Raw genomic sequence first — 16,951 nt, 5'->3', positions numbered from 1 at the left:
AAAATTATTTCTGTATGTAAATGATATAATCTTATATATAGAACACCTTACAAATTCTACATGAAAGAAATGTTAGAACTATTACATGAGGTCAGCAAAGTAGCAGGAAAAATTTAACACAAAAAATCAGTTGCATTTCTATACAATAAAAATGAACAATCTGAAAAGTAAATTATAAAAACAATTCCATTTACAATAGCATAAAAATAATAAAATATTTAGGAGCTAACTTAACCAAGGAATTATGAAACTTGTATAATGAAAACAACAGAAAATTGATAAAAGAAATTTAAAAAGATAAATGAAAGGAAACATTCCATGTTTATGGATTGGAGGACTTCATATTGTTAAAATGCCAATACTATGACCTCCAGGTTCACAGGTCCCTGAGCCAGGCTGACCGGGCTGGACACAAGTTTTTAAGGGGGCACCAAAAAACAAAACAAAACAGTAATCAAGATAAATAAGATGTCAATGCAATATTTTTTTTAAATAACCATGAAAAAATCCATGAACAAAATATCAAAATTTTAACCCTGGCTGGTGTGGCTCAGTTGGCTGGGCATCATCCTGTGCACCCAAAAGATTACTGGTTCAATTCCCTATCAGGGCACATGCCCCGGTTGCAAGCTCTATCCCCGGTTGGGGCCCTGCAGGAGGCATGTGATCAGTGTTTTGCTGTTACATTGATATTTCTCTCTTTCTCTCTCCCTCTCCCTTTCTCTCTAAAAATCAATTTTTAAAATATCTTAAAAATATATAAATAAAGATAGGTATCAGTATTTCTGATTTTTCCTTTTGCCTCAGGCGCCAATATGACTCAACAGCATTGTGGGAAATTATATTTGCAACATGTATATAACAAGTATCTATAATACTTATAGAACACTTATAGATCAATGAAAATGTCAGACAATCCAACAGAAAAGCAGGTTCGAGACTGAAAGGTATTTTATAAAATAGGATAGCCAAGGGCCAATAAATACATTAAAAGGTGTTCATCAGTCATTAAGGAAATAAAAATTTAACTCAAAAAGCATTCCACTACACATCCATCCAAATGGTTAAATGTAAAAGACAGACAATGTCAAGAATTGGTCAGGATGTAGAAAAAACAGAAGTCTCAGACATGACTGGTGGGAGTGTAAAATGATACAATTACTTTTTTAAACTGGCAGTATCTATTAAAGCAGAACTCACATGTCTTATGATTCAGCAATTCCACTTCTAGATAATAGCCAATAGGAAAACATTCTTATGTTCATCAAAAAACTGTTCAAGCCCAACTGGTGTGCCTCAGTGGTTGAGCATCAACCTATGAACCAGGAGGTCATGGTTCAATTGCCAGACAAGGCACATGACCGGGTTGTTGGCTAGATCCCCTGTGGGGGCCACGCAGGAGGTAGCTGATTAGTGATTCTCTCTCATCATTGATGTTTCTATCTCTCTCTCCCTCTTCCTTCCTCTCTGAAATCAATAAAAAAAATTTTTTTTAAACTGTTCAAGAATGTTCCTAGTAGCACTGTTCATAATAGCCCTCAATTGGAAACAACCCAAATGCCCATTAAGGGAATGGATAAATAAATTGTGGTATATTAATTCATGAAATACTATATAACAATGAGAATAAAGAAACTGTTATTACACATAATAACATAAATGAATCTTACAAACCTAATATTAAGCAAAAGAAGTTACACATAAAAGCATATACACATAAAAGCGTAAGTTACACATAAAAGCAAAACAGGCAAAACTTAATTATGGTGTTAGAAGTCAGGTTAGTGGTTACCCTTGGAAGGAAAGGGACTTAAAGAGGGTATAATGGGGGCTCTGAGTGCTGGTAATGCCCTATTTTTATTAATTTTTATTTTTTAATATACTTTTACTGATTTCATAGAGGAAAGGAGAGAGAGATAGAAACATCAATGATGAGAGAGAGTCATTGATCGGCTGCCTCCTGCACGTCCTGGGGATTAAGCCCCCAACCCAGGTAGGTGCCCTTAATCAGATTCTAACCTGGGACCCTTCAGTCCGCAGGCATATACTATCCACTGAGCCAAACCGGCTAGGGGTAATGCCTTATTTTTAGATCTAGGGTGTGTTCACGTGGAAAAAATTCATTGAGCTGAAGACTTTTTCCCCAATAAAAACAGAAAATCTTTCAACAAAAATTTTACTTAAGAGAAAACAAAGTGAGTTCAGACCAGTCAGGAGCCCAGGGAAGAGAGAGATGAAGATTAAAAAACTTAAGCGATCAAGTGAGAAAGTCCGGTATCATAATGCACTTTCTCTCTGGCCCCACTCCTTCTTCCCCAGCTATGCAGATTCTTTTAGTTGTCATTTTATCCACAAAGACTAGAGGAGGCTAGTCTTTGTCTTCCTATTTGATACACAGGAAGGGCAGCCCTGAGGAGGTCGGCGACTAAATTAAAGCCTCACAGGCAGTTAGAGATGGGTGCGGGATTGAACACTGGCCTCCTAATTCCTGCTTCTGAGTTGTGTGTACCAGGGCCTGCTGTTCCTGTGAGTCAGGCCACCTGCCCACAGGGAGACTAGGCTCCAAGCAGTGAATGCTTTGCCTCTGTCTCCCTAATTTATCAGTATAGTGATGCCAAAGATGGAGATGGCCTCCTAATTTATTGCACAGTTGAACTGAGAAAGCAGATATCTAGTCAGTCATCACTGTGTACACTTTCCTGGAAGCAAATGTCAAAGGGTGCAACTACAGGACACAAAGAGCCATTTTAAACGAACATCTCCACCTTCTAAAAGCCGCATCACTGACTGTGTATTGAAAGAGGCCTGCTCAGGGCCCTTGAGAGCAGACCTAACCAAGGAAGGGGGAAACACACAATGCCTAGAATCCTGTCTGTAATGACTGTTTCTAAACAAGTGAGTGCAGTCACACTTTTCATCCTTTCATCTTTTTGTTTTGTTTTGTCAATCCTCACCCGAGGATCTTTTTCCATTAATTTTTAGAGAGGGTGAAGGGGGAGAGAAAAGCATCGATGTGATTGGTTGCCTCCGGGTTAAGCCTGCAACCAAAGTATATGCTTTTGACTGGGAATCGAACCCTCAACCCTTCAGTCCTCGGGCCAACACTCTACCCACTGAGCCAAACCGGCCAGAGCCCTTTCATATTTTAAACAAGATTCAAATTGCGGTTTACAATATTTTGAATCTAGTACTTCTGTTTCAAGCTAAGTCTTCTTAAAAACACCTTAAAAAAAAAAAAAAAGTAACAGTCTCAATTTGGGTTATACATTTCCTTATATTCTTGAATTTGCAGAGCTCCAAAGCAAGGCAATCTGGCATTTGGTTTCCGAGACCCACACGTCTGTTTTTCAAAGCCTCAGCCTGACAGGGACTGAAACTAAATACTTCAACCTACAACTTACTTCTTTTGAGGTAAGGGTCCGTCTCCTTTCTCATCTGTCTGACAGGATGTTTAAGTGACCAAATCAAAAGTCTATAATGGCTCCCACCCCCATTCCTGGTAATTACCATTGCATAGGGCCTTCCTGCTGAGGGCTGTACCCAAAGGGAAGTCACCAGTGTTAGTTCCCGATTCTTAATGAGATCCATGTTGTTTTTCAGTAGCAGAGGAGACACAGATCCACTCCCTACCTTCAATGCGAGTCAGTTTTTAAAAAATTTTCACAGCAGTCTGACCAGACTAACTATCTCATTCTCAGGGGGCTCAGCTGGGAGATCTGTAACTTCATGCTTCCAGGATATGGTTGCATTAATCCCTAAACTTGCTCTTCATATCGTCCCTGTTGTCTGCTCATTGTAACATGGCTGCTCCCTCCATTAAGGTTCTTCTTTCCTCCACGTAGCTCAACAAAGCTCTGCATTCTGGTACAGTGAAGGGTACAGACCTGCAGCCTTCTCTACAAGGCATGGGTAGGGGCCAGCTGCTTTTACAATAATTTAGGTGGTTAAATATTTAGGAAAATGCTGCACTCAAATAAGAAACTGTGATTCCGAAATTCCAATTAGCAGAATGTACCAGGCAAAAATCATCTAAGCACTGAGGGCTTGGGGAGACTGTTACAATAGGAGGAGCAAATAAACAAAAAATAGGAGATGAGGAGGAGAGAGGAAGAGGAAGCATGAAGAAGAGAAGGTGAAGGAGAAGAAATTGAGCACATAGATAGCATACTAAGCATAAATATCATACGGTAGCAAAACGCCCGCCGAGAAAGAGAAAGAGATTTCTTCTCCCCACACTGGGGCTCACCTCTCACTATACAGGGCCCTCTCTCACGAATTGTAAGTAGCCGCTCTCTGTGGTCGATAACATAATTCCAGATCAGAAGAAGGATTCTGAAATCAAGATGTTTTTAGATCAATGGTTCTCCCATGGAATCCGGAGATCTCTAGTGGGTCTGCAAAGATTCTCCCAATTGCTCTGTGGGCTGAGTCAAAATGCAAGACACAGAAGTATGTTGGGTGATTCTACCCCCCCTCCCTTGAAACATGTTTTCCACTGTGGATTTCAATCAACACGTAAAAGTATCAAAGAAACATGTTTAAGAGAAGTTACAGGGATTCAGCAAAAAACACCTCAAAAGTGTGTGTGTTTTTTTTCTTTTTTGTCAACTATAATTGAAAAATAAAGACAAGTGCCATATGATTTCAACTATATGTGGAATTTAATGAACTGAACTACCAAGCAAAATAGAGACAGACTCAGAGAGAGCAGGCAGACAGCTCCGGGGGTGGGGGCTGAGGGAAGGGAGGGAGAAGGATGGGGAGAGGGATTAAGCAAAAAAGAAAAAGAGAGAGAGAGAACTCATGGACATGGACAACAGTGTGGTGATTGCGGGGTGGAGAGGATGGGTGGAGGTGGAAAAGGGCATAGAGGAGATAAATGGTGATGGAAAAAAATAAAATAAAAAATTAAAAAGTGGGCTTTTTGCTTGTTTGCTGGCTTGTTTATTTGATCTAGTAAGTAGGTGTAAATAGAGCAAAATCTTTTGTTCTGCTCAAGCAATTTAAGGAGCAAAAATCTTGAGACTCATCAGGCTAGATGAAAAAGTGAACCTTGCAAAGCACATCTTTTTGAAGGAAGGAAAGTCAGGAGCTCAGGAGTGGAGTAAGGAAGGGGATTGCCAATTGTAGCTGCAGTTTAAGAAGATCTGCTTTTCCTCATCTTAGCTCCACAGCAAGAGTTAACCTCAGGAAAGCCTGTGCTGCTGGAGAGGAGTTTTAATAGTTATCAGATGACCTATTTGATAGCCACATAACACAACAAAGCTTCCAGGCCACCTAGGCTGCTCAGAGGCTATGATATAAAATGTACTTACGGTTAGATTGGCCTTTCCCTCTCTACCAGAGCAACGTGCACACTCAGCTGTTTGTTGGACCAATTTGCACAGCCATAGTTTCTTGGATTTCACAACAGATGGGTTGCCTACACTGCAGGTAAACAGTGTGGAAGCTGTAAATTAAAGTGAACTTGGAGGCTTCTCATTGGATTTTGCTGATATACTTACAACACCATTTACCAATTCAGATAATTCAGTCATATGTGTGAAGTATCCTGTGATAATTCAGCTACCTTCCTGAATGACCCAGATGCTGTTAGCCCTCTTGATCCTTTGATGAAGACCAGACCAAGAATAAAGGAAGCAAAGTTCTTTCCATCTTGCTTGATTGATAAGATGAAAATAACTTGTTCACTCTTTGAATGTGATTGAAAAAAAAATGAACGAAAGAAAAAAACCCAATCCCAACATCTGGATGGAATTAATACATACCTCTCTGGGACCCTCTGGTTCTTGAATTTTTTTTAAAAATATATTTTATTGGTTTTTCACAGAGAGGAAGTAGAGCAAAATATGTTTTTTCACAAGGGAGAGGGAATAGAGCAAAATATGTTGTTTTTCGGAAGGGAGAGGGATAGAGAGCTAGAAACATCGATGAGAGAGAAACATCGACCAGCCGCCTCCTGCACGCCCCCTACCGGGGATGTGCCCACAACCAATGTACATGCCCTTGACCGGAATCGAACCCGGGACCCTCCAGTCCGCAGACCGACGCTCTATCCACTGAACCAAACCGGTTTCGGCATGGTTCTTGAATGTTTTGACTAATGGTTCCCTTTCCAAAGTCTGTGGAGGCTCAATCACTCAACCTGTCAGGGAATGATACTTTGCTACCAGTTACTGCAAGTTGGTTTAAATAGGTTGTCAAGATGCTGTAGCTGTGACCAAATCCCTGGCAGGGGCAGGTGAGGCAGTACATGCCATGTAAGTATGCTCACATGTTTCTGTGTGGATACCGAGTGGGAAGGGCATGGTCCTTCTGGAGAAACTGGGCCTCTCTATTGTATTGCATAGTGTCCTAGCCTTAGAATCTGCCTCCATGGATATACTTTCGTCATTAGGAGATCTATGTTTGATTCCTGTTATGGCTAATGTTTCTGGATCCCTAGAGTACAGCAGAAAAAGGACCAGAGTATTAGAAGACCTGGTTTCAGCTCCAACAACACACTCTGGGATTTATTTTTATTTTTTTCAATATATTTTTATTGAATTCAGAGAGGAAGAGAGAGGGAGATAGAAACATCAATGATGAGAGAGAATCATTGATTGGCTACCTCCTGTATGCCCCCTACTGGGGATCAAGCCTGCAGCCCATGCATATGCCCTTGACTGGAATTGAACCCACAGCTTTTCAGCAGTCCATAGGCTGATGCTCTATCCACTGAGCCAAACCAACTAGGACAAGATCTGGGATTTTAAGCTAATTTATCTGCCTTCACTGAGCTTCAGTTATATATATATATATATATATATATATATATATATATATCCTACCTAATAAAATAGTAATATGCAAATTGACCGCACCTTCGCCACGCCCACCAGCCGAAGCCACGCCCACCAGCCAATCAGGGTGAGTATGCAAATTACCCAACAAAGATGGCGGTTAATTTGCATATGCGGAGGGATGGAGGAGTGAAGACTGAAGACAACTTAGAAGGAAGAGGGAGGAAAAGCGGAAAGCAAGGTGGCTGCCAGAGGGAAAGCCCGGGCGGGGCGGAGCGCAGCGGGGCAGAGTGGGGCGGAGAGGGGCGGGCGGCAGCGGCGCGTGGGTGCAGGCGTGGTGGCCGCAGCGGTGGCGGCAGCGGTGGCGGCAGTGGCAGCGCACGTGGCCGCAGCGGCCGCTTGCAGGATTCTTCCTGCAAATGGGCTACTAGTATATATATATATATATATATATATATATATATATATATATATATTTTATTATTGATTTCTGAGAGGAAGGGAGAGGGAGAGATAGAAACATCAATGATGAGAGAGAATCATTGATTGGCTGCCTCCTGCATGACCCACACTGGGACATGTGCCCTGACCAGGAATCGAACTGTGACCTCCTGGTTATAGGTCGATACTCAAACACTGAGCCACGCCAGCCAGGCTGAGCTTCAGTTTCTTTATCAGTAATGTGGGTAAGTAACATCCTCAATGGGGATACTGGGGAATGAATTGAGGCAATCTATAATAATAAAAGGGTAATATGCTAAGTAGACCGGACATCCTCCCTGAGGAAGCCGGGACCCGAGGGAAGCCAGTCAGGTCCCGGGTGCCTGCGGGTGGCTGGAGGAGGGCAGACCAGGTCCCAGGGGCCAGAGGGAAGCCAGTGCCAGCAGCCAGGGGAAGGAAAGCCTACTCTTGCACGAATTTTCGTGCATCGGGCCTCTAGTGGTATATAAAGTGCTTGGTGGGGCTCCATGCACATGAAGTGCATATGAATCTGGGGGAGCACATTGTGGCAAAGGAGGGCTCTGCTTTGAGAGAGGAAGACTTCACAATTATAATGAGAGCCCAAGGAAGGGGTTCTATTATTGTCAAGTATCCCTGTCTTACTATAACTTTTTGTAGGATATTTGCTCTTAAAGTGGAATGGTGGAAAAATCAATTAACTGGAAGTTAGATCATCAATATCCTAGTCCTGATTCTGGTAACAACAGAACTAGATAAGTTTGGGAAAGTCATTTAGTTGCTTTTCTCACCTATATAATAATGATTTTCATACTTGCCCTTTCAAAGCATAGTATTATTATAAAGCTTAAATAAGATGGGGCTTATACAAAAATATATGAAACATATAAAAATATAACTTATTTTGGCCCTGACCGGTTTGGCTCAGTGGATAGAGCGTCGGCCTGCCGACTGAAGGGTCCCAGGTTCGATTCTGGTCAAGGGCATGTACCTTGGTTGCGGGCACATCCCCAGTAGGGAGTGTGCAGGAGGCAGCTGATCGATGTTTCTCTCTCGTCGATGTTTCTAACTCTCTATCCCTCTCCCTTCCTCTCTGTAAAAAATCAATAAAAAATATATATTAAAAAAATATATATATATAACTTATTTTGGTCAAAAACTTCAAAACAATCTGGCTATCTAGCAGAGTCTAATACACTCTGACAAGTTTATCGGAAATGTGATTTAACCCTGTTTCTGTGGCTGACAAGGATGAAGTATAAGTGGCAAGTCCCCCACTGAACCTACCCAAATAGCCAATCCCTTGGATTCTGTGGGTAGTTCTTGAAGGACAATGAGAAATAACACCAGGAAATGAGCAAAGGTTTGACTCCAGCTTTTCTAAATCTCCTGTGAAGGCATGGTTGACGCTTCTAGAACCAAGGCTATATCTTTGATGGCTACAATTGAGGAACCTGTTTGGAGCCAAAGGGCTTCAGGAGCTTGCTCCATGCTCTAACCTTAGCATATAGTAGAGCAAGTTAGCGGGTCTGGGAAGCAGGGAGGGTGGTCATACAACTTAACATAAAGTCCCACCCTCAAATCACTGATCATCCACAACCTTTTAAACATTCACTTGCAACAACAGCCTAGAAGGATAGTCATCCTCTTTATCAGACCTGTTATTTTCCTTCCCATGCAAGAAAATAAGTATAGAAGTTAGGAAAACCTATATTTGTCTTATTTTTTGCTTTTGCCTTTTTTCTTTAATGACTCAGAATATTGCAGACCTGCCCTGGGTGTACAGTTCAAGGGAGAGGTTTATGGAGCAGGCTCTTAACTCTGAGGCATGGAGGCTCTCCCCACTTCTCATAGCAAAGGGCTGCCTGGAATGTCTCTCCCATTTATGTGTTTGCCTGGGCTGTAAAGCAAAGGCATCTGCTCCAAACTCTTCTGCATAGACATGGGACATTTGGACATAGATCTTTCCCCCAAAATGCTGCCTTTTACATGGAGCCACTGACATGGTGGATTGCGGTTGGAGAGCAGGGAGGCAGTAGTAGACGGTGAGAATTAGGAATCCACCTTTTCTCAGGTGGCTATCCCAGTTGCGAGCATGCAGCATCTCCTCCTCAACTTGTCCATAAACAATACCTACTCACATATTAGTAAGGATAGGAACCCACTGGAACTAACACAAGCCCCGGCATTTAAAGTCCTCAAGCAGATCCAAGTCTAGGCTTGCCACACTGGGTACATGCAAAAGGGGTCATCAGTATGCATTTCTTTTTAATGCTTGTGGAGATTCTACTTCAGAAGCAACTTGGAAAAAATAAAAACTCCTTCTTAGAGAACCCGCATCTATTTAGATCCAGAGTAAACAGGCATATAAAGGGCTGCTTGCTCGGTATTTCTAAGATGTGGGGTTGGTCAGTTCATTAGAGAAAAGAGTACTAATAAATAGGAACAGTTTTCATTTGGGGGGCATCTGGTCAGGAGGCCCTTAAAGGGACCCTGGTATCTCAGGGAGTAGGTAATCTCATTCTTTCAGGCTTTATTGTTTGAACCTCACCAGTCTGAGCCAGAGGAGAGTCCAAGTGGGCCAGCAGTCTAAGGACAGAAGACCCTTTAGGTAGGAGGGTCTAAAAAGCTTGTCCCCTAGTTGGCCTTTCTTCCTCTAATTTTTCAGGCCCTGTGATCTTTACTACAAAGCAAACCATATGATTTTGATTCTGGTTCCTGGCTTACTGAGAGCTTTTTATGTCTCCAGTGGCAGGAAGTCCTCCAGCCTCTTTTTTTCCTTTAAATATATTTTTATTGATTTCAGAGAGGAAGGGATAGGAAGAGAGATAGAAACATCAATGATGAGAAAGAATCATTGATCAGCTGTCTCTTGCACGCCCCCTACTGGGGATCGAGCCTGCAACCCAGGCATGTGCCCTTGAAGGAAGGTGAACCTGGGACCCTTCAGTTCGCAAGCCGAAGCTCTATCCACTGAGCCAAACCAGCTAGGACATTTTTTTCTTCCCTCCAGCCTCTTTAAGCAGTTGTTCTGGCATCTAAGAGAGGAAGCCAGCTTTTTTGGACTCTCACCAGCTGGACATTGAAGCCCCGTGGAGAGCAATGCTCAGTAGAAAGCAACACTCAGTACAAGGGTAATAAGAATGACTGTAAGGTGGGAAGACACTCCTGGGATTTATAGAGATGGACTCCAGGTTGACACCTGTCCAAAGAATTGGCTTTCCCCTCCATTCTATCCCTGGATTTCCATCTGTGTCTCCCTGTGAGATGACCCTTCCCAAGAGATGAAAGACCAGGATCTAGTCCTTCTGAAAGAGATAAGGGAAGGAAGTATTGTCTGACATAAGGGACCACACAAAGCTTCTAATCCCAGAGATTGGTGTTTCAGTCACCAAGATGACTGTAGCCAGGTAAACTTCAGTGAGAGTCGATGGAAGAAAATTCTGAGATTTGAGTGGTAGGCAAGGTGAAGGCTAGAGGAAGTCAGTCACTTCTCAGAAGGAATCAATGCTACTTTTCTAGGAAAGGGTTGAAGAGATGGTGACAGACTAAGAAAAATCTTTACCATTTTATTTACTTCTATAAAGCGTTATATTATTCAGTCATTTGTTTTTGTCTCTGGGCCTGTGCATGTGCTGACTTTTCCACTTGAAAAAAAAATTTTTTTTTTAGCAGATCCCCATATGGCCATCTCTTTCTCATTCTCCAGATTTCAAATGTCTCCTCCTTAGAAAGGCTTTCCCGACAAACTCTTTCATGTGATTCCCACCTCACTCCCTATCATATCACTTTACTCTCTTCTGAGAATTTATTACTACTTGAAATTATTTTGTTTGCTTACTTGTTTTGGTCTAGTTATCCAACCATAATGTAATTTCCATGAAAATATCCCATCTATCTTGTTCACTGTTATACCCTCAATGCCTATAATAGAGCCAGTAGAACATTGAGTGTTCAATAAATAAATGCTGAATGAGGGGATATATGAGTGGAGTGTTAGGGTTGGGAAAGCTAGCCAAAGAAAGCTAGGTAAAATTGGAATGGAATGCATAAGGCCAGAAAGAAAAGAAATAATCAGGAGAGGAAATTGAGACCAGTAACCAAAATCTTCTGTGAAGTGGAAATAAGTGAAAAATTTTAAAAAAACACACATTTTGTTTGATACCTTCCAGCATTCATCATATTCAACAAACCTTTGTTAAGTACTTACATGTGCCCAGCATTATGTTAAGAGCTGTGGAGACACAGATGAATAAAGTCAGAGGTTGAAGAGGATGTGGAGAGGAAGTAACGTTAGGAGTTGTTCTCTCTTGAGTTCTCAAGCCATTCACTGAGTTCACCATCTGAAAAGGAGACATAAAAAACAGCTGTGTAACAAGGGGGCAAAGACTATGAGGAGTGTTGGTGAATTTCAATAAGGGGAACATGTCAGGGGAAACTACAGAGGAGATGGCATTTAATTTTGGCTTTGAAGATAAGTAAAGAGTTCATCAGGTGGAGAGGGAGCGTATTCCAGGCAAGGAAACAGCATGAGCTAAGGCATAGAGCAAGCATGTCAAACTTGCGGCCCGAGGGCTGCATGCAGCCCACAACGAATATTTTTGTAGCCCGGCCAATATAATGGTATGTAAGAAACATTTTAATAAAAATTTCATAACTTAATTTTTACAATATCCTGTTATACATAATCCTATGTAATAAAGAGCTAATATGCAAATGGTCATCATGTCCTCTCACCATCACGCCATAACGGCTCAGGCACTCAACACTGAGGAGAGAGGAATGGGGATCAGCCAGGCTGCGGCCCAGGAGAGGAACAAGCTGCATGCCCTGCGGTCTGGGCCCCAGTGGCTGCGCCTGCGCCTGTGGCCCAGGAGAGGGACAAGCTGCCCACCCTGCGGTCCCAGGCACCTGTGGTTGTGGCCCGGGTGAAGCTGCCTGCCCATGGTCCCCTGCTTCTGGTTTCGGCTGGCTCAGGTGAAGCTGGCCCAGGTCCTGAGTGCCTGCGGCCGGCCAGAGGGAGGGAAGCCTGGGTCCCGGGTTTGGGGTGAGGCAGAGGCTGTTAGGGGCAATCAGGCCAGCAGGGGAGCAGTTAGGAGTGATCAGGCCAGAAGGGGAGCAGTTAAGGGTGATCAGGCAGGCAGGCAGAGGTGGTTAGGGTTGATCAGGCAGGCAAGCAGAGGGGTTAGGGGCAATCAGGCAGGCAGGCAGGCAAGCAGTTAGGAGCCAGTGGTCCCAGATTAGGAGAGGCAGTCGGACAACACCCGAAGGGTCCTGTATTGGAAAGGGTGCAGGCCGGGCTGAGGGACCACCCTCCCGTGCACAAATTTTGTGCACTGGGCCTCTAGTTATTAATAATGAACTACAACTAATGACTGTTGCATGACTATGCAACTAATGACTATACTCGTGTTGCATTAATTTCCCTTATGCACCTAACACGCAGGCACACCATTTCTCTCCACTAATACTAGCAGCGAATATTTTAGCAGCTGATTGCTACGTCATTAGTCTTATGCGGACTTGTTTGTTGTGCGCAACAGGAAATATTTCACTTTTGGAGAACAAGAAAAATAGGTTGATTTGCATTATGCTTATTAATTTGTGCAGTTATTCAGTGTCTGTTAAGTTAATGCTCAAGAAAAATATTAATTTTTATTAAAATGTTCTATTATTTTAACCATTACTCATTTATTTCAGCCCTTTGTATTCAGCATGTCTCTATCGAAATAAAACTACGTTCTATGAAAATTGAAGCTTTTGGTTTTTTGTGGCCCACATAAACTTAAACCTTGTTTATTTGGCCTGTGTCAACCTTTGAGTTTGACATGCTTGGCATAGAGACATGAAAGTACTTGCTATGTTTGGAAAACAGCAAGCAGACCAAATTGTTCCCTGTGATGAGAGTAGAATGTTCTTGGGGAAATGACTACACATGAGGCTAGGAACACAGGTGTAATGAAGTGGTGAAATGCTGGTCGTCTTATCATGGGACATGCTAATGAATGTGCACTTAGCAAAATCAGAACCATCTAGATTTTAGTGAAATTCTTGGATCCTCATATGATCCCTGATTAATAGTGGTATGTTAACAAATTCTCCCCATCTGTGACAAATAATCAAAGGACTCTTGGCTTGATGCCCAGAAGTTTCACTGTACCTCATAGATGTGGCCTTAATATAGTCCAGCTGAGGGTTTGGGAGAAGTGCTAGACCAGGATGGAAAGCCCCTAACACTCACCCAAGGTCAGGCTGAGATGCTTTCATTCCACCAATGGTCTCACACAGCGAGCCCCAGGCCATTCACCACCCCCTGCAAACCACAGGATTTCCAGGTAGCTAAGGCAGGGGAAGCCACCCAGGGACTACGGTGAGAAAAGGAAGGCATGCATCTTTTTATTTTTATTTTTTAAATCTTTTATTGATTTTTCAGAGAGAGAAGAAGGGAGCCCATCCAGTGTGGTTCAGTGGTTGAGTATGAACCAGGAGGTCAGGGCTTGATTCCCAGTCAGGGCACATGCTGGGGTTGCAGGCTTGATCCCCAGTAGGGAGCATGCAGGAGGCAGCCAATCAATGATTCTCTCTCTCATCATTGATGTTTCCATCTCTCTCTCTCTCCCTCTCCTTTCCTCTCTGGAATCAATAAAAAATATATCTAAATTTTTTTTTAATTTAAAAAAAGAGAGAGAGAGAGAGAAAGGGAGAGGGAGAGAAACATTGATGTGAGAGTGAAACATCCATTGGCTGCCTCCTGCACATCACCTATTGGGGATTGAGTTTCTGGAGCATGTGGCCTGACTGGGAATTAAACTAGCAAACTTTTAGTGGGCGGGATGATGCCTGACCAGTTGAGCCACACCGGCCAAAGAGGAAGGCATGAATCTTGAGTGCAAAATTTAAGGTGGTGCTAAAATAATTATATTTTAATGAAATACTGTGGGAAGCTGCCTATTGTTTTCATTAGCATAGAGGTTTGGACAAGGAGCCCAGAGTGCTGGTGACGCTTGAGCCCTGGCAAAGGTCAGAGCTATGCACTGACTCTTTAGTCGAGACAATGGTAGCTGAAGCAACTTCCCGACCAGATAGTCATGTAAATCCTTACTGATAAGATAGTCTGTCTGTTACTGGAATTGCCTGCCTAAGGGCTATAGGTGTATCCCAAATTGAATAAAAGGATGGCAAGGCCTGAACACAAGTGGAGTCCTTCCTCTTGCGTTGGGCTCCCGCCTGGCCCCCCAATTTCCAAATTATTATTTCTTGTCTTGTCTCTGTCATTTGCATTCGGCCCTTCTCCAGAGCCTGAACCCTGAACCATGAGGGACGTGGGTCATCACAAAATACTAAAAAGTAAAAATCTATGCAAATGAAATCAATGATCAAGGGAAAATTCTTCTATTATTCCATCATTATTCAAAGGTCATATGTGGTCTTGGGGTAATTCTCTTATTGGTTCTTCAGAATTCTTCTGGAAATCAGAAAATGGGAAGCCTAAATAAGCCAGTGATAGGGAATTGAAATATGGAGGTACCAGCCCCATCTATGCCAGTTAATCTAGGATCTACACCGAAGATGGGAGAGCCTACATTTGCTGTTTACTTAAAGCACTCCCCAGTCTGAGGCTGGAAATTATAATTTGGATCTTGGAAATTACAATGTGGATCTCTACCATAATTTGGCCTATTGCCTCTTCCTGGAGAGGCTTTCACACCCTGGGAACAAAGTATGAAATAAGCTTTGCTTCTGTGTTTGATGGGCTAACCTGTTTGAGGAATTAACTCTTATTTTCTGTGATATCAGACACTTCTGTTCTTTGTGAAAGAATGAAGCATTCATTCTTCACACTGCCTCTCCCAAAAGAGTAACCAGGGCCTTTTGTTCTGGAGATCAGGCCTTCTTTCACTTCAGAAAAAATAAAAAATAAATCAATAGGCTTTTGTTTTTGAAAGCAGCCCAAGTTCTCAGAGGTGGTAAAGTTGTGCTGAGAGAAATAAAGGGCTCTTCGGATTAGAGGAGGGCAGAAAGAGAATTTCCTGAGCCTGTCTCTGAAGGGGATGGTGCTAAAGAGTCTCCTATTCCCCCACAGATCCCTAGAACAGTAGGACCTTGAATGCAGATGACTGTGTGCTCAGGGAAGTGAGCAAAAGCACTGCTATTTGAAAGCCTCAGCAGAGGTCTCCATGACGCCACTAGGCCTACAGAAGGGGACCTAGAATAGACCATTGTCACTGGCAAAGAGCACCAAGGGGGGCAAGCACTGACTGTAAGACATCTCCCAAAAAGGACCAAGGTTGGACCAAGGTGGATGAGAGCCAAGGATATTTAGAAAACTCAAGAAACATGACTTTTAGAGGATATGTATTTAATGATACAAAGCTATACCTGTTAACAGTGTTTTAATACCAGCCCTCACACTTTCCTTTAAAGTCTGTAGGTTTTTTGGCACAAAGAAACCTCCAACTTGATTTATTTAATTTAAACCTGCTTCTCAGAAGTGAGAGGCTGGAAAAGTTCCAGGATATATGTATTTGGGCATGCAAGCTGCTCTGAGCATGCTTCACACCTGAGCACCATCCAGTCCCTCCTTTGCCAAGTCATGGAGCCTGATTCAAAGGTAGACTTGGCCAAGGGACATGCCCCAGAAGTAGGAGGAAAGGGACCTGGGCACAGTGACACACTAGACTGGGTACTGAAACTACTCAAACTGAGTACTGAAACTCCTCAAACCTTGTTGTGAAACGAATCTGACCTCAGATTGCCATACCAGAGCTCTGCCCCACACCTTGGGGAGAAGAGTATCTGAAATGTTTGTGTTTCTTCTAGCTGGAGCTCCTTTTTTTTTTAAACAGGTGATCTTTCATTTTAATATATTTTTATTGATTTCAGAGAGAAAGGAAGAGGGAGAGAGAGAGAGAGCGAGAGATAGAAACATCAATGATGAGAGAGAACCCTCTATCGGCTGCCTTCTGCATGCCCCCTATCGGGGATTGAGGGTCAAAACTCGTGCATGTTCCCTGACCCAGAATCAAACTGTGACTTCCTGGTTCATAGGCTGATGCTCAACCATTGAACCACACCAGCTAGGCAGCTGGAGCTCTTTGAAGACCCAGTAGCAGGAAATAAGGAGAGAACCTATGACCTATAATCGCTAAATTGGGCACTGGAATGTTTAAGGGAATATCTTTTTGAAATATTACTATGCAGTTTTGGCATAAACTTAAAATATATTCAGAAAAATCTATTCAGTTTACTAGCTGAAATGCTCATGGATTTAGAGCAAGAGAATGCTAAGTAAATGAGGTTTAGCTAAAATGATTCTTTTGTTTTTACCACTGAAGACATATTTTAAAAGCTAAGACTACTTTTCTAACATTCAATTATTGGGGGCTTAGTTTATGCCATGCACTATACTAGAAACAGAGGCTGCAAAGACACTGTCTCAGCCTGCTAAGGGTTAATATAATAGACCAGGAGAAGAGATGCATAACTATAATGTAATTATAAGAAATAAGTGATAATAATAAATGAGGTCAGTGCTTGATGGAGATATACATAAGACATGCAAGCACTTAATGAACCTAAGGCACCAGGGGATGGGGCTACTCAGGGAAGGCTTCTTAAAGAAGTGATATCTGAGTTGAATCTTAAATGATAAATAGGATTACCTATGTGGAGGCAGGGCATTGACAACAGAAGGAGACCACATTTCAGAC

At 42.5% G+C, this 16,951-nt stretch overlaps 1 protein-coding gene across 1 annotated transcript in view; it reads right to left on the bottom strand.

Annotated features, from left to right (window-relative positions):
• ASIP (agouti signaling protein) overlaps positions 1-11,568 on the bottom strand; it is a 73,558-nt gene extending 61,990 nt beyond the window's left edge. Inside the window, exon 1 of the mRNA XM_054724058.1 lies at positions 11,452-11,568. Within this exon, the coding sequence (XP_054580033.1) occupies positions 11,452-11,453 (2 nt within the window). The 5' untranslated portion in view covers positions 11,454-11,568. The remainder of the gene's footprint in view (positions 1-11,451) is intronic.
• Between the last annotated feature and the right edge of the window lie 5,383 nt (positions 11,569-16,951).

Source organism: Eptesicus fuscus, chromosome 12 (genome assembly GCF_027574615.1).
Source record: "Eptesicus fuscus isolate TK198812 chromosome 12, DD_ASM_mEF_20220401, whole genome shotgun sequence".
Lineage (NCBI taxonomy): Eukaryota > Metazoa > Chordata > Mammalia > Chiroptera > Vespertilionidae > Eptesicus > Eptesicus fuscus.
The sequence above is the reverse complement of the archived record's forward strand: the minus strand, read 5'-3'. Positions and strand labels throughout refer to the sequence as shown.